The sequence below is a fragment of the Semicossyphus pulcher genome, unplaced genomic scaffold, assembly GCF_022749685.1.
Source record: "Semicossyphus pulcher isolate SPU_LCO1_2020_fin unplaced genomic scaffold, fSemPul1.0.p SCAF_22, whole genome shotgun sequence".
Classification (NCBI taxonomy): Eukaryota; Metazoa; Chordata; class Actinopteri; order Labriformes; family Labridae; genus Semicossyphus; species Semicossyphus pulcher.
The window spans coordinates 12479193-12500538 of NW_027211696.1; the positions used below are offsets into that span (position 1 = coordinate 12479193).

General features: G+C 41.6%; 1 protein-coding gene across 1 annotated transcript in view; it reads right to left on the bottom strand.

Moving 5' to 3' along the window:
* The window catches only part of ctif (CBP80/20-dependent translation initiation factor), a 60363-nt gene that overhangs the window by 24004 nt on the left and 15013 nt on the right, over window positions 1-21346 (bottom strand). Inside the window, exons 5-8 of the mRNA XM_069673723.1 lie at window positions 20738-20811; window positions 18811-18915; window positions 18541-18619; window positions 745-821 (exon numbers count right to left, since the gene is read on the bottom strand). Of these exons, the coding sequence (XP_069529824.1) occupies window positions 745-821; window positions 18541-18619; window positions 18811-18915; window positions 20738-20811 (335 nt within the window). The remainder of the gene's footprint in view (window positions 1-744; window positions 822-18540; window positions 18620-18810; window positions 18916-20737; window positions 20812-21346) is intronic.

The window sequence follows — 21346 nt, forward strand, 5'->3', positions numbered from 1 at the left end:
TTTCTGTTCTTCTCTTTTGGACAGACTGGCAAATACACACAAAAGCTCAGGACAGAACTGATTATTCTCTGCACTTAAAACAAGAATGAAAGTGCTTTTGTCCATTTGTTATTGCTAAAATTTCCTCTTTTTGACTAAAGATACTACCCAAATATTTTCTCTTTGCCTGTCTCTTAGCAACTGAAGAGCAGTTTTCCAGTGACATCAGGGCAGGGCGCGAGAGAACGAGAGAGGGATGTGTGTTTTTTCTCTCTTAAGGACCTGGTTTCAATAAAGACAGAGTTGGGCAAAATTAGATTTTAGAGTGTGTACAATGGGAGCACATGTGCCAGTGCAAAAATGAAGTGCCAGAGTGGCAGAGTGAGGAGCTTTGGGACTGGGTGACAGGTTAAATGTTGCAAATGCATGACGAGTAAATCCATTATCAGAAAAAGAAAGAAAGCCCGGGTATTGTGGGCAAACACGGGTGAATAACTGGCTTTTATTTTGTTGACTGACCTATTGAAGGTGAAAAACCTTGAATGTCTCCTTAGTGTTTTTTCTTTTCTTTTTCCTGTCTGCAGTGAAGTGTGGAGCCTGCATTCCTGTCCTGACATTGCTTTGGCTGAGAGAGATGTTAGGGCTATAGAACTGGCTGTGCACTGACATCTGACATCAACAGTAAAAACATTCCCGCTCACTGAGGTAGGTATGCGTGTGTGTGTCTGTGTGTGTGTGTGTGTGTTAGCTTGCATGCTTTATTACCGTCGGTCATTCCTCCTGCGTCGGAAGAGTTTTTTGGTGTGTGCGATCTCAGCCTCGTTAGGAAGGGGTGGGAAGACCTGTAGGAGACAAAATCAAACAGTGAGAGACGTACAGTAGTATAGATCCCTTATTGGAACGTATAAAGTTCCTGCTTTTCTAAAAGAACAGGAAAACTCTATAAAAACAATCATTTGTCTTTAGTAAGATGGTTACATTTGGGGATCCCTGCTTCACAATGGTGCACAGCAACATGAGCTAAAGTTGTCTTATCACACATTTGAAGGCAGAGTTGGTAATAAAAAGCAGTTAAAACACTGAATAAAGCAGCTTCATGTTAAAATTCAGCGTTTCTCCAACGCTCTTTTGGTGGACGGGGCAGCTGCCATTAGCTCTGCTTGTTAGGATTCTTTTATTGTTCATCATTCACAAGGTTTTTATCAGGAGCTGAATTATCCACAGAAGTCTGCTCTCCAAATAAATGAATGAACTCATTTAAAACAGATGAAAATAAAGCAGTTTCATATTAAAAATCTGTGTTTTCTTTGGCTGGCCCGGCTTGTCTCTCTAATAAGTTAATGGAGAAATTCTCCCCTGAAAAAAAGCCTCTGTCAGTCAAAGCTGGTGCTCTCTGTAATCGATAGAAGCAGTAATATTTGAAATTAGCACCATAGCTGTGGAGAAAGTAGAACAAGTGGTTTCGCCCATTCTACATTCCTACAACACCCAGCGTGCATTGCGCCCCTCTCTCTGAAAGGAACGGCCCAGTGAGAGACGCTGGAGTGAAATACGACCATTTTTGTTGCAGGCAACGGCTCAGAGCGGGGCAGAATCCGACATACGACGAGAATATACCGGTGGATCGTCTAAATAATGTTCAGGTTTGCAGTCTACAAACCTGACGATCTTGAACGAGACATGACTGTTATAAATGTGTAATGTGTGGGAGGGAAAACAGGAGAGCAGGCAGTGTTTCACTGAACAAATGATTACATTACATTACAAACAAACTGGCCCTTTAAAGTTTAGGTGTCTGATGACTGAAATCCTTCATCCAGTTAAAGGGCCAGTTAAAAAAGACCAAGATCTAAAAAGTGACAGTGACGTGACAGATGGAAATGTCCGGTATTTGGTCACCAGCTGCCGCGTATGGAAAACTGTGCTGCTGTTTGCTTTAGGCGCACGAACGCTCCCCTCATCACCGCACGGCTGCAGTGATCAGAACTTTGTTTGCTTTACAGTGTACGACTTGAATTGTCCTTAAAGGCCCCGAGAACAGACTGTATGAATATATGTTCATGTCTTACAGATGTCAAACATCCTGTTCCCTGAAGAACCCAGGGTCACTGAGGATTCTCAAATCTGATTGGCCAGCATCATTGACGGGCTGGAGTGGAAAACGTGCATCTTTAATATGCATGGGTGTTGCATTGTGCATAAACACTACTTTTTTTAATATATTGTGGTCTTTTTTGAGGCTACTATATCATGTATACATCCACCTACTCAGAATTCACTCAGTGTGGCTGTTGTGTATGTTATTATGATGGACTGTACACCTTGTCAGGTATGATTCCTTACTTATACACCCAACTTCCTGCGAAAAGGGAATAAGGATATGTCCATCTGCCATCCATTAAACATCAGCCCTGTCAATCAAACTACATGCTCCCTCCTTCACTCAGCATCACTATGTGCTGCTGTTACCATAGTTACAGGTAGACCTAGGACCAGCACCCATGTTTGTACATGCAGTATGCAAGGGTAGATGGTGTCGGGGAAAGGATGGGTGCATAAATGTGTGAGATGTGGCTGTTAGAGTTTGAGTGAGCCCCCCTCAACAAGCAGAGTCTGTTAGTGTCAATGTCAGCTGGAGATCAGGGAGGTACTTGTGTGTGTGCTGTGCAGCAAATAGCTGCAGGCTGATGCAAGGCAAAAAAGCAAAAACATTTCCCGAAACTCTCAAGATACGAGGTGAGCAGAGCGTGTGAGAGTGAGGCAGGACTCCCCCTGTGGACGGTTTGCTCTTGGTACAGTGTTTCCCCTTCTTAAACCAAAGAGTTTGATCCCCCTTCATCTTGTCCCATAACCAGTGAATCATTTATCCCCATATGATGTTGGATGTTTTTATTTTATTGCACCTGAAGCAGTCTTGCTTGTTCTTCAGTAGGACCGTGTTCGGAGATTTTGAATGCGTTTTTTGTTTGTATTGTTTGAGAAGTAACAAGAGGTTGCTGTGGATTTTGTAAACAAGAAAATGTCTGATTGTTTTAGCAGTTTTACACTTAAAAATAGGAGAGAAAGCAGAGAGTGAGTTATTGAAAGTAGGGATGCACAATTTTGGGTTTTTTGCCGATATGCAGATATTTTACAACACTTTCACATACCGTTATATTAGGCACATGTTTTTTCCACTTAATTGCAGAGAACATCAAGTCTCCCCTGTAGTAGAATTGATATCTAATACTCTAATTGTAGTGGCCAAAAACTGCCATACATCTTGCACCCTTCTTCACGCTTGATAGAAGAAGCGGTGTACAAAAGGTCATGTGTCTCATCACTCACGTTTCTGGGCGCACCTGAATGCAGCATCCCCCCGAAACACGGCAGTGAGGGAGACATGCCCGGACTTGTTTACTGCACCTACTACGGAGACGTCAGTGATCACCGACAGACTCTTTTTATTGTGTGTGCATCCATGGATATGTAAGTAAGTTTTGTCGGCTTTGGCCGCGAGTGTATTTTCGGCGTGTTTGATGTTGTTAAGTCCGGTAAAATGACGGGAATGTAAGCTAACTGTTAGCTAGTTAAAGTTGTGAAAGTTGTTTAACTTGTATTCAATGGCTCGAATTTCTGTGACTTTTTAGTCTTTATTTGTATATTGTTAATAACTTTGCGCAGGCAGTGCGTGCACACTCGGGCCGAGTTAATGTCGTAGCATTACGTCAAGCTTTTAAGGGAATCATCGAGCATGTAGGCAGAATTAAAGTGTAGTTTTATCGGCGGGAAATATCGGCAGAAAAATGACACATCTCCCGATGCCGATATGTCATTTTCAAGCCATTATCTGCAGATACTAATGCATCCCTAATGGAAAGCAATAGGAAATTGTTGTAAGCTTTCTACAATCCACAAGGGCAGAACTAACAGGTACATATGGACCATACCTGCATGAGTGTATAGTCTTGTATTTCGTCTTTTGCAAAAACATAGTGAACATTCAGTCATTCAGAAAAAACATGCTGTACATATTCAAATGACTGAGAGAGAGCTTGATATTTGACACCGCTGCTATAACCCACTTCGCTCTTAGAGAGGCTGCTGGGGGATCGTTGGGTTGTGATTGAATCCAGATGTGAGATGCAGAAAGTGTGTGTGTGTTACTGTGTGTGGGGGCACAGTAATATACAGAAAAAGGCAGACAAACAGACACATAAACTGTCGGTACAAAACTTTACCTTGACCACAGCGATTAAAAAGAAACTATGAAGCATGACTGTCTGTGAAATTCTGCTTTTTTTCCAGAGTTCTTGCAGAAAGAACGGTCTGCCGGGGAGGGGAAGTAGGTGGAGGAAGAAAAGGAAAGAAAACGGAGGAGCTGTTGCATGTTTAGCTACTGTAGTTTTCCTCTAGGATATCATTAGCTGTAATTCTGCCTTCAAATGGCAACCAGATGACAGTGAGCACGCACACACACACACAGAAAGAAAGGGCAAAACGATGCACACTGCTCTTTTTAACCAAAGCCCTTAAGTCGTACCCTTTGTTGTATTTTTCCACTTGTTTTTCAGATGTCAGATTTTTGCGGTAAATAAAAAAAAGTCTCTTTTCAATTGTTCAAATTTAGATTAAAAAAATAAAAGCATATTTGGGACAGCAGCAGCGCATTAGAGAAGAGCTCTCGACCCACACAGTTTATAATGCATCCGACAGAGAGAGAGAGGGAGGGAGGAAGCGAGAGATGTGAAAGGGAGAGCGTTCCCTGTGTGAGTGCATGTGTGTGTGTGTGTGAGAATATGCTATCTGCAGGTAGCAACGAGTGCGGGGAAGATCAAAGAGAGGCGTGTGCTGTCCTGGTCCCCAGCCAGAGGACCTCTCACCTCGTGGCAGGCAGCGCGAGCCCTGTGGACGTGACAGGGGACGGCGAGCGGGGGCGGGGCTGGCTGTGTAAGTGGGAGAGAGAGGGAGAGGAGATGGACACGCACAGAGCCAGAGATGTTGTTTGCGGTTTTGTTTATATTTGCATGTTTGAAGGGCAAGTGAAAACTATACAGATAATTTAAGGGACAGCTGTAAGTGTGTTTTGAGTGGCTTGTGTGGATGAGAGATCCAAACACGGGGGATAACAGGAAACTACCTCTTAACCCTATGATCTCTCTTTAGTCCGAAAATCAAACGGCGGATGTAGAGATGAGAATATAAAATGTGCAACACACTTAAAAGCAGTTAGTAACACTATGGAAGGACTTTTAGAAAGTCATCACAGCTACAATCATTTTATCCTCCATCTCCACAATCACAAGGTAAACACTAGAATTAGCCCATTAACGCGACAAAGTAATCTACCATCAATGTGCGCTCCCACGTATTTGATTGGCCCTCGCTGAGCGGGATTGTGGACGAGTCCGGAAGAAAGATTAATGAGAAGATGAAAGTGGAAGGAGCAGGAAAGGAAAGGATGAAGGTGTTTGTTGAGGATGGAAAAGGACAGTTGTGATTGTTGTAAGGTTTGAGGGAAAGAAGAGGAAACGGCCTGGAAGTGGGAGAAGTTCTGCATGCGATTATCGAGGGATTTCAGACTAATGATGACTTCAGATTTAGGACAGTTGAATGTGAGAGAATGATTTTCATACAGGTTGTTATACGCGGCGGCTGTGGCTCAGTGGTGCTGTAGAGTCGGTCGTCTCTGAATTGGAAGGTTGGGGGTTCGATCCCGGACTGCTACAGTCACATGTTGTTTTTTTACTCATCGAGTATGAATGTATAGCGCTCCAACTTTTTTGTGCGTCCGCTCTGAGCGCTTCGGGTTGAAAATTTCAGAACTTTTCAGAAAGGCACTGGTGGTGCCGGTTTAGCGCAGTGGTTAAATCGTCGCCCATATACGGAGGCTATAGTCCTCGATGCAGCGGCCCCGGGTTCAACTCCCGCCCTCTGCCCTTTGTCATCCCCACTCTCACTATCCACTGTCCTCTCGCAATAAAGGCATGAAAGGGCCAAAAAAACAAGAAAGGCGCCGCTTTTTCCAGGCCACCAATCAGATGGGGCGCCACTCGTCACCCTGGTTACCAACAAGCATGGAGGAGCGACTTGTTTCAGCTGGTTCTGTCTACCCGTAGCTGTGCGATATGACAAACAAACAGTATCGCAATAGAAACCGTAAAGCCCATTTGTGGGAGCAGATCGGCCGGACGCTACATGTTGCTGGTAAGTGTTGTAAGCTTGTTGTTAGCTGTGTAGTAATGTATCTCTCACCGCACAAGCGCATCATCCCAGCATCCTGCCAGCGCTTTTCTGACAGAAAAAAGGCGCTATGTGGACACAGGGCCTTTGGTCATTGCTTAAGAATGTGTGCGTGTGACATGTAGCAGCTTTGAGTGGTCGGAAGACTAGAAAAGCGCTATACAAGTACAGTCCATTTACACTCTTGAGACAGTGGAGGACGATGGAGGCGTTGGGTACACAGAATATTTAGTTAGTAGATCCTAGGTATACAGAATGTATGTGTTTATGCAGGATATGCATGCATGCATGTGTGGTACAAAGCATTACTGTAAAGCACAAGCAACAAGTTTTGCAGGCTCAAATCAAAGTAAATCTGCAGCTTACAGCAGACATGACACATTGATTTCCTGTCAAGTGCTACATCCCTGATTGAGGTGTGTTCATGTGCATTGTGTTCTGTGCTTGGGTGTGCACGTTTGCCTCGAGAGGAAGTTGACATACCGCGTTAGCATTCCAGGAAAATCACAGGTCACTGGGAGAGGCTACCTGGGATGCTAACGGAAAGGAGGTGTCCTTCTTACACACACTCCTGCAGCCACTTAGCTCCCGAGCTACGACGACATCACGCCCTTGAAGCTTTTAAAGGTTTAATGCAACTCCTTAAATCCAAATGTCATGATGACCTACCCTTTGAGTATCTGAAAGGGTTTGATTTTTTTTTTTTTCAAGGGTTTTGCCAGAAAGGTCATTGACCTGCGTCAGATTCCATTGTTGATCCATTCATAACAATGACGCTGCTCGAGTGTGAAAGGGGTATGAGTAACAAGGCAGGAAAGTAGGGAAAGCGAACAGGGATGGAAATGAAGAAGAATAGAAACGGAGAACACCGATTATAGAACTTTCTCTGCAATCGCATAGAAAGTGAAGTGCCAAGTCTTCCTGCTGCTTCTAGTAAGTAACAATTCTGGTATGATGCTCATTCAGTCGCTCCATTGTTTTCTCTCCGCTTATTTATGTTCGCGAGGGCCTTCGGCCAAAAGCAATAAATTTGAAACTGCCCCAGGGGTGGCATAACAGGACAGGTTGTTGAGCGGCGAGGAGAGAGAGAGAGCGAGTATGACAGCGAGAGAGGCTGTAAATACAAGATAGTAAGTACGTTAAATACAGAGAGGGAAAATTACATGCATGCACGTTTTATTCAGGAAATAATTAGCCAACTGTGGTCACGCTCTATTCATAAGCAAGTTAGCCTTAGCTATGATTTTCTTTAAATGTTGGTGAGTTTGCAACTGAAATAAAACATATTTCATTTAATATAAGATGCGGCTACGTACATTTAACATTAACTATTAGTATTAAAAGACAATTTAAAGTTGTTCCAAGTGTAAAGTTTGAACTTGTTTTTGAAGCCAGAAGAAATAGATTTTCATTTTATAAAGCTGTATGCATTATATTGTTACATTTGTGGAAAAATATAACTCAAATACATCAATTCAACGTGCTGAAAACACTTTTATTTTTTTTAGTACTTTTCAGTTCAGGCCAGATCAGATTCTTTCTCCCACCATGCACTGCTTGCTTTTTAATGAGCTAATAGCAAATTTACCTTGAAATCACCCTCTCTGATTCTGTGAAATATGGCAACTATCAACTTAAAAATTTCTTCTCAGCTCATTTTTTTAAAACTCAAATCTGAATTGTTAAAGTTAAAATGATTAAAAGTGTCATTTTAAGCTCCACAGAGGCTTGTAATAATCAACATTAAAGCAGAATCAAGTGTTTAACCTTGTAAACATCTCCATGTGGTGTTTCTCATGTGCTACAAGACATATCAGGGACAACATCAGCAGTCATCTCCATGGCTGGGCCTGTCTGCTTTTAAACTGCAGCGTACCAAGGACAGGCTGAACAACACGTTTTCAGATTGGCAGGTTTGTGACGTCACAAACCTAAGGAGCCAATCCCGTTAATGGACGGGGTGACGCTTCGCATATCCTTATGTGCAACCTATGGCAACCAATTCGGCGATGCGCGAGCCAGCTGTAACCAAACTCACTACCGACTAACGTTAACGTTACTACTACTAATTAATACATTTCAAGCTAGCTAAGTTTCAACAAGTTACTGCTAAACGACGGCAGAGACGTGTTTTGTATTCCGGTTGGACGTTTGCATAGTGGGCCTATACAGTATCATTGATTTTTAATGAGGGAGAAGGAGGAGATGCCTTGGGAGGATTTTTACAAGGTAAATAAACGTATTTTGCAGAAAAAACATGAGACACAATTTATTATTTCAAGCAGAGCATTTGATACGTCTTAAAACATGACCGGAGCTGGTCTTATAACATCAACTGATCCAAGAAATTATGAAAAAAATGCACTCCTATGAGGATTAAGCTACAACTTTTGATATTGACACTGGCATGTTGATGTTATGTTCCTGAATGTGTTTTACTCTCTCATGTCAGAAACCAAGTTACCATTACGGATTTCCCAAATGGTTTTCCTGTTAAATCCCGGGAGTAAAGCATAAACTCCCTGTTCCATGATCCCCACTTTGGGCCTTTGATTACTCCGCAAGCTGATGCCTGCCAACAGCGCCGAGAGCAGAGATTTAAAGCTGCCACAGTCAGGTACGGCGGCTGATCGGTGATAAGAGGCAGAGATGTGAGGTCCTGACATCCAAGTCTCATTTAATAAGTGATCTGAGGCTCGGGCCATAGCAGAGCACAGACAGAAAGACAGGTACATCAAAGAACTCGGGGGGTCTAGCTACAGGAGGAGATGGAGCCATTGTGGGATCAAAGTGTCAGCGGGGAAAAATGGGGGAAAAAAGGCCTGTAGTACCCTATAGAAATGTAATCATGCGACAACCACCGCTGCAGCAGCAGGTTTCACGTGTTTAACACTCTGTTCTGGCCATCCCTCCCAATGATGAAAAAAAGACTTCAATCATTCGATGTGCTCTGTGTTACATTACAATGGCAGGCACCTCATCTTCTCTGCAGGACAGAGCCTGATACTTCGTGTGTGTCTTTAATTGTATTAGGTTTGTGGATATTTAATGACCCCTCACTTGTAAGGACATTTTAGCTGATTTAACTGCCATTTTATCACCAAAAATTACCACCAATTTTAATGCTAGAGACATAAATGTGCTTAATAAAGAGGTAAAGGGGCATAAAATCTTATTTGCCTCTTTTTTAACAGTGCGATTTCCCATCATCAACAGCTCACAATGTGTATTTCATTATCATGCGTTTGCAATGGAATAAATTTGGTTAATCTTGTTTGTTTGTACATATTTACATATCCTGTCTGTCTTTCACATGTGATACATTTAACATATGAAGTCACTCTGGAACTTTTATTGAATTCCTCTGCTGAATTAGTCATAAATTTCCCCAGGTATCCTGCCTCCATGCGTGTCTTCAGGTCTCCAGCGTGTCTCCCATGATTGAGGCCAGAGGAGAACAGTGTGCGGTGGTGATTAAGCCAGTATGTGTGCGGTTAATAGAGTGTAGGAGCCAAGCAGCAGTGGGTCCGGGGACAATAGCAGGAAGAGACCGCAGGGAGGGGGTTGCCGGTCACCGTGACCCCCTGGATATTGTTCTGCTGCCCACCAACATTTGAAGGATGGAGGGGAGGAGTGAAGGTCGACGTGTGCGGAGGAGGGAGGTGGATGGAGAGGAGAGGAAAAAGGAAACAGCAAATCGGAAGACTGAAAGAGAGAGGTGGTAAAGGATGAGAGAAAAGACACGCAGATGAGCGTGGTGGAGGTGAGCAAAAACACACGGAAGCAGTAAATGTGTGTGAGTAATAACTATGAGTGGAATGTAGGTCTCAGAGAGACTGACAGCTGACAGACAGGCGGCCAAAAAAAACCACCCCGCCCCCCAGCGTCCCTTCACAAGCGGAGTCCTGCTCTGCGGCACGTACACTTCCAGACACAGGGGCCAACCAGTCTGTAATATCTCAGCTCCAGGCTCCGGCTTTGTTCCCTGGTTGGACTGCTTTGTTCACAGAGCACAGACCGGATGTCTCCTAAATGACTAGCCGCTTTCTCCCCCTCTGCGTGGTCTCACCCTGCCCTTCTCTTCCTCCTCTGGTGCCCTCCATTCTGGAGGAAATTTTTAATTTTGTCACAGATTACGTGGGAGGGAAACAATACCACAATTCTTTGCTATGAATCATTTTGAATTAAAAAATCTCTAAATAAGGCGACACACTTGCAATGTACAATTACATACAAACACATTTATTATGGCTGTGATTTAAAGGACTAGTTCGACTAGGACTAGTTGGCTATTTATGTTTCTTGTTGGGATTTTAAATAAAAGAAGAGATACTTATTAATCCCAGAGGGAAAATTCTGTTCATACAAACATGCTACACACACACACACAAAGGCCCGAAATGCACATGGACATGCACCCTGCGCAGCTGGGGATTCGGTGCCTTGCTCAAGGGCACCTCGACAGTGCCCAGGAAAGGAACTGCCACCTCTCCAGCTACCAGCCTCAGAATTATGAAACTAAAGCTATGTGATGGTTAGCTTAGCTTAGCATAAAGACTCCAAGAAGGGGAGCACAGCTAGCATCACTCTATCGAAGTCTTAAAAATCTCTTGTTATTAAAGGAGAAGTTCTGTATTTTTAAATCTGGGCCCTATTTGTACAAATTTGTGTGTTGAAATGACTCATAGGAACAAAAACTAGGAATCGGCCGATTATCGGTCAAAATGCCGAATAACAGGGGCGCTGGTTTGGCTCAGTCGGTAGAGCAGGCGCCCCATATACAGAGGCTACAGTCCTCGTTGCACTGATCGCAGGTTCGACTCCCGGTCTGCCGATCATTTGGTGCATGTCGTCCCCTGCTCTCTCCTCCCAGCATTTCCTGTCTATCTTCAGCTGTCCTGTCAATTAAAGGCCAAAAAGCCCAAAAAATAATCTTAAAAAAAAAAAAAAAATGCAGAATATCCGCGCCGATATTCGGCATTTTGACGCATATCGGCATCGGCCTTTTTAAATCCGACGGCTGATAAGAGTGCAGAGTGCTCACACACACGGCGGAGAGGAGAAAAAGTTCATTTCTTTGCTAATTTTATTTAACTTTGTTTTATTTACTTTATAAAACTTCAGGAAGTTATTTATTTATTTATTTAAATTTTCAGTTAACTTTATAAGAGATGCTGCTGACCCTGGGAACTCCCTGCGCTTTTTGTTTGTTTGTTTAATAAACATATGCTTAAAGGCATTTAAGCAAAGTTAAGTGTTGGAGTTTGTATTATTCAATATTTTGACGCCAATATTTTCACTTTTACTGCAAATGAATATCGGCTCCAAATATCGGTTATCGGCCTCCTTGACTACTAATAATCAGTGTCGGTATTGGCCCTGAAAAAAACATATCGGTCTATCTCTAACAAAAACTTTTGCAATCGGTCCTGTAGCCGCGATATGGCTACAACATAATCCAAGGAAATTGCGCCTGATCAAAGTACGTCCACTGAAAGTGCTTGTTTTTGCCTCTGACAGGCTCAGATTGTTACTATAGGTGTCCGACAACATTACGGAAATTATGATTTTTTTAAAGTGTGACATCCTTTTTGTGTGACCAGAAAAAGAAGTCTCGTTCTGAAATCCTGTGGCTCCTTTAACATGTTATTTCTTGTTGGTTTCACCTGTACAAAAACAAAGTATAAACATTTTTTTTACCTTTAGACAGAGCAAGGCTAGCTGCGTCCCCCTGCTTTCACTCTTCATGCTAAGCTAAGCTAACAAGCTGCTGGCTTAAGCTTCAGATTTACCTTACAGATATGAGTGGTATCGATCTTCTCATCTAATTTTTGTCAAGACTGTGACTGAGTATGTTTCCCGAAAATTTGAACTATTCATTTAAACACATCTGATAATATTCTTTTCAGCTACACCAAACAGAGGCTGACCCCTGTGGCTACTGCCAGGACTTCTGATAACAATGACATGAGCTCAGCTGCCAATTCATTACATCACAAGAAAGAACATCAGGTCAAAACAGTCACACCAGCTGTACCGAAACAGAAGCACCCACTCGATTTCAGATGAGAAGCCTCCCACAGGTTTTAGTCTTACAACCAACATTTTTATCAGAATGGGTCAGAGAAGACGTGTGTGAATCATTAACCGGAAACATATTAGTCACAGACATGATGAAGATATGAATGCAATAAAGCAGTTGATGTGTGGAGAAGCAAACGATTGCTGGCATTATTTAAGATACAGTAGGAGGGTTGAGAAGGCACCCACACACACACACACACACACCCACACACACATGCCCACGAGTCGTGTCTGTCACAACAGCGAGGATCACGCTGACATGATCATGTTGATGAGCCAAACAGCATGTGAGGGAGATCGAGTGTCCGTGCTGGAGTACAGTATGTGTCATGAAGGTGGAAATGGTGAAGGGGATGTAAAGATCTCCTGTCTCAGGGGAAACAGAACTAGAAACTGGCAGCTTCATTCTGCACAAGTGGGAAAGTTTCTGGACTATCAGTGGAGCTTACAGACTAAACAGCTGTATATTAACTGAAACCTGTTGTAATATGAACTATTTTGAAAACTTTTCCCTAAATATATTTTGAGTTTAGAGTTTGTTCTCTATTGTAAAAATGTAATAATACTCCAAATATTAATGTTTGTGGGTTTATCACGCTACAACTATACCTTCAGCTGGACACACTGAAGCTATCTCATTACTAAAAATGTCTTTTAATAGTGTTTATTGTTCCAAATATGAATGCCTTTTTTTAATTATCTGGCTGAGGCAGTTTAAAAAAATATTACTTCCTGTAACTAAATTTTTTAGATAATTTTTTAAAATCCTGAAATGATGTACATATTAGATTTTTAAATGATACATTTTGATTATATTTTATTACTGTATCTTTATTATACGTCTTCATTTCGTGTTAAGTTTTTGGTGACATTGTTTAAAGGATCCTAATCACCCGGTCGGGGATCCATTCCACTACAACAACCTATTCACTGTATATTATCCCGCTTATTACGTGACGATTTACTTGCGTAATTTTATTAATTTACAAAAGATTTTCATTTCCGTGTCAGTTACACTCACAGTGACGGCTGTGTCCATAGTAACAGTTAGCTCTGTAGCCTCCTTAAAGCTCCTGTGAGGAGTTTTTCACTGGTTATGAAAAAGACTGAAATTAATAAGGATTACTCTGTATGAGTTACAAAGTTGTCATCACTCACATTAAAATGAGCTAAGCTAGCTGTTTTTACTCACATTAAACGGGAACATTTCCACTGATGGTGAAGTAAGACAAGTTAAACCGGACCGCAGGAATCAGTGCAGCACCTGATTGATGTTTTCTGTCTCGTCACTGTCAGAGTCTGTTGACAGAGTCTGTTGACAGTCTGTTGACATTTTCTTTTCCACTCATTGTCTTTAAACACTGCCGTATCCTGCACTGTGTTCTGTTTAATGTTTACTTCATGTGCCTTCTTCAGTTTTGTAGATCTCTCTGTCGCAGCCCACAGTATTGCTTTCTCTCTGCTGTTTTTCGTCTCTTTTCTTTTTTCCCTCCGTAAAGAGACAAATTAACCGGACTTCTTGCGGCGGATTGATATGATAACAGTTAGTCCTCAGGATTGAATGATTAGAGCCGCATCCCTAGCAATGGTCTGTTCTTCATAGCAACAGTCTGTTATCAAGAAATAACAGACCTCGGAATTCTAAGCAAACTAGCCAATCAGAATAAAGTATTTAACAAAGCTATGTAATAATATGTGAAAAAAAAATAAGCCTCATCATCATTATTAAATAAAGTGTTCACTCTGCCTGTTTGTGTTTTATGTTATTACAAATCCTTGTGATGCCCTTCATAAATGGACAGATCAAATACTCGCTGTCTGACCCCTGAATGCTTCTCTAGGTACAACCTGACACTAAACATGAAGGCAGCGTGATTGTATGTGCAGGTTGACATTCCAGAGAGGCCAGTGAAGGTGCAGCAGATTCTGAGGGCAAAAGTAGGAAGCCTTGTTCCCACAGAGCTGCTCACACACGCACACAGACAAACGAGATGTTTTCCGCATCCCGGGGCTATTTGTAAGTCTATTCTGGCTGCTGGAAAGAGGAAGTGAATGTTGGCACGAAGTGTGGAACGCAGACGGGGACTCAGGATGATGTAGCCCTGACATACAGTAGCTGGAGGTGATGACTGGGGAAGAGAGACGTGTTATTGTTTTTGCTTTGTAACACGGATTATGAATGTGTGATGATTATTTTACGGTCAACAAATATTATCTGCTTTGAAACAAACAGTAAACATCCATAAAGGCTTGACATAGAGCCAAGGGTGGAGGAAGTACTGTTAACTGGAAGTAATGTTTAAGTATATATAAATACTGTAATGGTATTTGAAATATGTATTTTAATGTAAATAAATGTCTGTTAAGTTTCTATCTATCGCTGAATGATGTAAGACAATGACAGTGAGGGAGCCTATGGCCCACTGATGAAAGCAGTATTACAGACTGGGTGTCTGTGGCGACATTCGTGGAAAAAACACAAGTGGCGCCCAGTTAGTGACGTGTTTTCCATCACCCAGCAGTGGTTGGTTTTCCACAGAGGGTAGGCGGAGAAAAGATCGATGACTACAGATACAACTTGAAAACCCAAAGATAAAGAAAGAAATTGGACGCTCAGATGAAAGCAAACAGTCTAAAAAGGAAAGCGACCGTCAGCGAGGAAAATCAAGAGTTACAAGCGGAGCCAACCGTGGACGTCTGGTTAAACATATCTGAAATCTTCGAGATAAGACCTTTAAATCTGATCTATAAAGAAACCAATGCTGTCACATAGATGTAGTGGAGTGGGTATTTGGTAGCATAAAGTCGAAATAAAAATTACCTCAAAATACATACATATGTTATATAGAGTATAGCAAAAAATAAGTATAGCAAAAGCTTCCCCAGTTGCATGAACAGGGGTTGAATGTGATACATAAAAGCTAGTCATGTGTTTTAAAGAAATGCCATGTAGTACTGATTTGGTTTCTTATATTATTGTACCCAACATCAATTCAAAGCAGCAACAACATTTTCTGGCAGGAAACAAATTCACTCTCGCACACAAAACCAGAGCCATCACAAATTCCATGGTATGGTCTGTAATAGCGTGAGGTGTGATTTGCATGTGATCTTGCCCTCATCTGAGTCATTGACCGCAGAGAATCTCCCCATACAGAGACGCAATGCAACACTAATATTTTCCTGTATGACCTAACACTACTGCACAGATAATAAAAACATTGCCACTGATTTAAACAAGATTAAAAATATTTTTTTTATTTAGAATGGAAATGATCCATATAGGATTTATACTGGTTAACAGAGCTTTAAAACATCGGACGTGAAACCAAGAGTAACTTCTGGAGACGGTCCGAGCTCTTGATTGCAAAGCGCTCCAGTTCAGCTGAAGTTTACAAAAGACTGTGGTTTGAGTGTTTTTATATTACAGTGTGTTTTTCTAAAACTAGCCCTGGAAGTGGAAAATGGAAACTTAAGTGCCCTCACAGTTGCCCAGGGAGCTGCTGTGGACAAAAGGAGAGTATTTTCAGTAGAAGGTCGACAATCAAAAAGAGAAACAACTGGGTATCGGTGAGTGACCTGGCTTCACAGCTGCATGACTTCGCCTGGCAGAGTTTCGGGGTAAGCTTAAAGATGCCAGGGAATGATACATAGCACAGACGGAACGTGAAAGAGAAGCTGAGGAAGTCTGAGGTTAGGAAAAGCTCAGGAATGTGACAGAAAGACAGAAACTGTGGCACACACTCGGCAGCCCTGCGTCTCTGACCTTGCCGTGTCCCAGTGCCACCGCACATCCGATCCCAAGCCCACTAGACAAACCCAGTTGACCCCGTCTTTCTTTTGGCCCTAGCTGAATGAACGGAAACGGAAAATCTTGGCTCACAAACTATACAATAAGAAAGCCATCGTGGTCGCACAGCTAGACCATCTCAAGCACTATGAGAGTAGAAACGCAGCTCCGTTCATCAATCGAGAAGGGAAGGAAAGAGGAAGACACTGCGGCTCAAACACCGTGAGCGATGGAAGACATTTTGGCTCCGAACGCAGGGAAGGAAGAGACGAGGGTGAGGGTGCTGAACTGGAGTGAACCCTGCCACCCCAATGAAAACAAATCACCTTGAAAACACAATGCAACGCAATGCAATCCACAGCTGCAAGACTATTTCCACATTTTTTGTCTCACTTTGTTGACACCAAAAGCATAGAAATACAGTAAAAAGAAACTGGGGTATTGATGTGTAATTAAGCAGCATTCTCCAACTTCAGTGTTTCAGCTTATTTTAAAAGTCTGCATTGACAAAATCAAGGTGATACTTACAGATACAGTTAAGTATCTGCCGATATTTTCTGTAGATAAAAAAACGCTTTAATTATGCCTAAATGCCCGATGATTCCCGAACAAAGACTGGCGTAATGCTACGACATTAACTCTGTGTGAGCCTGCACCACGCCTCTTCCATCAAGCATTAAGAAGTGTGCAAGATGTTGCAGTATGGCAGTTTTTCAAAGTTTCCAAAACATGACAGCGAGGTTGATTTCATTTCATGTATTTGTTCTGTGCAATAGGTAAAATGTGCCCTAGTTGTGGCTATTATCAGGATTGTCTCAGGGAGCTTCATCCAAGCCTGTCTAAGCTGTGTGAATATTACAATTTTATTAGAAAGAAAATGTTACATACAAATAAATTAGGGATCGACCGATTATCGGCCGGGCCAATTATCGGCGCCGATATGCGGCATTTAGACGCATATCGGCATCGGCAATTTTTTTTTTTTTTTTTATCCGACGGCCGATAAGAGTGCAGAGTGCTTACACACACGGGGGAGAGGAGAAAAAGTTCATTTCTTTGCAAATTTTATTTAACTTTGTTTTATTTAATTAATAAAACTTCAGGAAGTTATTTATTTATTTATTTAAATTAACTTTATAAGAGATGCTGCTGACCCTGGGAACTCCCTGCGCTTTTTGTTTGTTTGTTTAATAAACATATGCTTAAAGGCATTTAAACAAAGTTAAGTGTTGGAGTTTGTATTATTCAAAATTTTGACGTCAATATTTTCACTTTTACTGCAAATGAATATCGGCTCCAAATATCGGTTATCGGCCTCCTTGACTACTAATAATCGGAATCGGTATCGGCCCTGAAAAAAACAAATCGGTCTATCTCTAAAATAAATATGGCATTTTTCATAAGCTAAGTTTAAGTAGTTTTCTTATATTACCCAGTGAATGTGTACATTTTAAAAAGTACTGTATTATGTTATTTCTGCATCTGCCAGTGGGCTGCTACAAGAAGAGTAGACATGATATCAATTCCACTACAGGGGAGATTTGATGTTCTCTGCAATTGGGTGGGAAAAAAAATGTGCCTAATAGATTGGTATTTGGTATATCGGCAAAAAGGGTCGGAAAATACCGGTATGTCGGCAAACATCCAATATCGTGCATCCCTACAGTTAAGTCTTTTTACTGCAAAATCTGCCTCCTGTTTTACAATTTGTAAGCCAGGAAGATAGTGTGTGTGTGTTGGGGGGGGATTTTGTAGTAAAAACACCTAATACGTGATTGATTTGGCCTCATATCTGCTACATCTGAAGTGTTCCTAACTTCACTTTAGTAGGGGTTCTGTTCATGAGAGGGGTAATGATTACTTTAACTAATAATAAAATATGAGCATTGTTAATAACAGACTTTAAATTATGTGCAACTATTATGTAAGTGTAGTTGATGTGTTGTTGAGGAGGTTTTAAACCGACACAGAACAGCCTACATCCCTTTTCTGTTGCTATGACTGGGCTGTTCAGTAAGTGTGGTTCATACATTTAACCACCAGGGGTCAGGGTAACGTTTTTGATGCCAGTTCCAAATCATTACCGCATCTCACCAGCAGGTGTCACCAAAGGTTCATTTATAAAGCACCAGTGTCATTTATAACATTACTGTGACCTACACAGAAATGTATTGATTCTTCTTCAACAGAAAAAAAACCTACATCTATTTTCTTCTTCTGAGGCAGGAAAGCTGATCACTGCTTCAGTTTGGTATTTTATTTTTTCCAGTATCCATGTGTTTCTAAGTACTTGACTACAGCCCACTGCACTGGTTGTTTTGTTTCCATTATGCCAGCAGAGGGCGCTCTTTAACAACCAATACATTTAAAGGCTGTTATCTTGGCTGTTATCGCTCTACTGTTCACTGTGTCACAGAGATAAAACAATTAACATAAAAAGAACAAGAGATAGATCAGTGACTTACAGAGCGCAGATTGGGCAGGAACCTCTCTATGTCGTTCATGTCTATGCCGTCATCCTCTTCAAACTTGTTTTTGTTCATCCTGAAAGAGAGAAAGACAAAGAAAAAGTCAGAATCAATGGATTGTAACCACGAGGGATAAAGAAAATGGTAAGAGACAATTCTAAAGACAGAACTAAGGCAACATGGGATGCTTAAACAATACAGATACAGAAGCATCATTAGAACCACACTCAGTACATTAACACCTTTGACCTAAAGCCCAGGTCTTACCCCTCTCTGTCGATGTGTGGCAGGTGCTTTGGCGTTCCTCTGAAGTGTTTCCTGTGGAAGTGGCTGAAGTCCAGCTTCTCTGGCTGCACGTCCCAACCTGCACCTCTGCAAACAAGAGACAAAGTAAAGATTAGAGACATCCAGCATCCATGCATACGCACAAGGAGTGAGGGGAAAGATGTACAAGACGGCATCCGGTTAGTTAGACTCATATGAAAATCTTAGTTAGCAGCGATCGAATTTTAAACAAGGAGAAATATTCAGTTATTATCATTTATTATTTGCCTGACAATGCCTTAGAACAGTGGTTCTCAAAGTAGGGTCCTAGGACCCCTGAGGGTCCGCGAACCATAGCCTGGGGGTCCTGGCTAATAATTATAATACATTTATAATGAATTATAAAATTGTGCTGTATCATTAAAAACTGCATGTCTACAGATGAGGACCATCTGTGCCAATGAAACAAGCATACTGTGTCCATTACTCCCGCCCACGTCAGCTTTGGACCAATAGAAACTGACATGATTGTGACACATCACGTCAATCTGTCATGAATAAGGGGGCGCTGGCTTAGCTCAGTTGGTAGAGCGGGCGCCCCATGTACAGAGGCTACAGTCCTCGTCGCACTCATCGCAGGCTCGACTCCCGATCTGCCGATCACTTGGTGCATGTCATCCCCCACTCTCTACTCCTAACATTTCCTGTCTATCTTCCTGTCAAATAAAATCCAAAGGCCAAAATAATAATCATGAATCACTCAACTCACTCAGGCCGTAACGAACTATTCCTGCAGCTGTCTTTTTTTCTGTAAACTTTTATAATCAATAACTTGAATAGTATAAATGCTATCAAGTTGAGTCCACAAGCAATTAGAATAAAATGAGCCTCTGTTTTAAAGTATAGAAGTGGTATTAACATGATTCAAAGTGAAATGTTTGTTTATCACTATGAAACAGGTCTGAAGTATTTAGGTTGATTAGTTTTACAATACAAACAGTTCTAATGGCATCTAAGAGTGCAAATGTTAGTAAGCATATGCTTAATCGGTTTTAAGATTATGAGGGGGTCCTTGGAAAATGTTGTGGAAACTGATTAAGACAGAACCTACAAACATCATTTCCTGCTTGGTGAAACAACAAAACTGCTCTCTTCATCTTCTTCTGCATGAATGGGGGTCTGCTTACATCATCCCACCGTGCCGGCTCCCTCACTGCACGCTCAGATGTGCCAACGTGGCCGGAACTTAGGTAGCTGAAGCTGCCGTGCAGCTGTTACCATAGCAACCTGATCCTCCCTCTAGTGCGACTGATTTATGTCTCGCTCGTTTCCTTTCTTCCCCCTTTTTTTTCTCTCTCTCTCTCTCTTCTGAGTTTCCTGTCTAGCTCTTGTTTGAAAAATCATTTAGTCACACAGAAGCTGAAAACAATTTCAGACACAGACGTCAATTGAACAACAAGATTTCCAGCACTGGGGCTTAAATGTTTTTAGAGGAAGAACCCGGTCCTCTTGGGGTTAGATGTAATATAAATGTAGCTATTGGCAGACACGCTGAAACTAAATCCTTTTCATCATCAGCACAAACTCTACAGTTCAGCCGTGCAGCTTCTTGGTTTAGTTACAGTCAGTTTGGGATGAAGAGACAGAGAGCTCACTGAGCCAAACGTCTGATGGTTAATGTTTTATAAATCATGTCCCTTATTATATTTCATGGGAATATCTATTTATCTTAATACCTACAATAAATGCCAACAAAAACTGGGAAATACTATCTGAAGCTCACCAGGAGAAAACAGGAAACAGCAGGATCAACAAATAGCAAATGCTAAGATGCTCCGTCTAGTCAGCCATGTGACCCTCCTCTATATTTGGAATACAGAACCAGCAGACTGTACATCATATTAAGTTTGTGATATAGCTGAGCACCTACCCGTGTGAGTCCATTGTGTTGGCAGCCCATATGTCCGTCCCCAGGATGTCAAAGGAGCCTTCTCTGTTCCCGTTCTACATGCAAAGAAAAAAAAGATGATATTTTGTGCATGAGTACAAAACACTTTTTATCAAGGTATCACATCCCGAGCTCATTAAGCTTGTATGCAACATTTAGAAACAGGCACAAGAATCACTCTTGCTGCACAACAGGTTGATCAGTTTATTTATTTTCTTTTAAATCTGAAAAAGGTGAGTTAGCCTTTGTCATTATTTTTAATTGTGATAAGAAGCACCCTGGGTTGTATCTCTGCACCTACAATTAACTTTCAGTGGATGTGTTTTGTCAATTAAAGAGATGTTTCAACAGTAGTGCACTTAAATAAAAGTGGGTGGACTTGCAAGAGTCTAATATGCAAAGAGAAAGGTCAAAATAGAAGAAAAATATCCTGGGTTTTTTGTCCATAGTAGAGGTCAAACTCCAAAAACATTGGATCATAGGGATGTGCATTTAGTTGTTTTTTTTTGACCGGTTAAACAACATTTTTAACAGTTAATAACTGGTAAACCATCAAGATAAAAATTAGAACAAAAACATATTAAATAAACG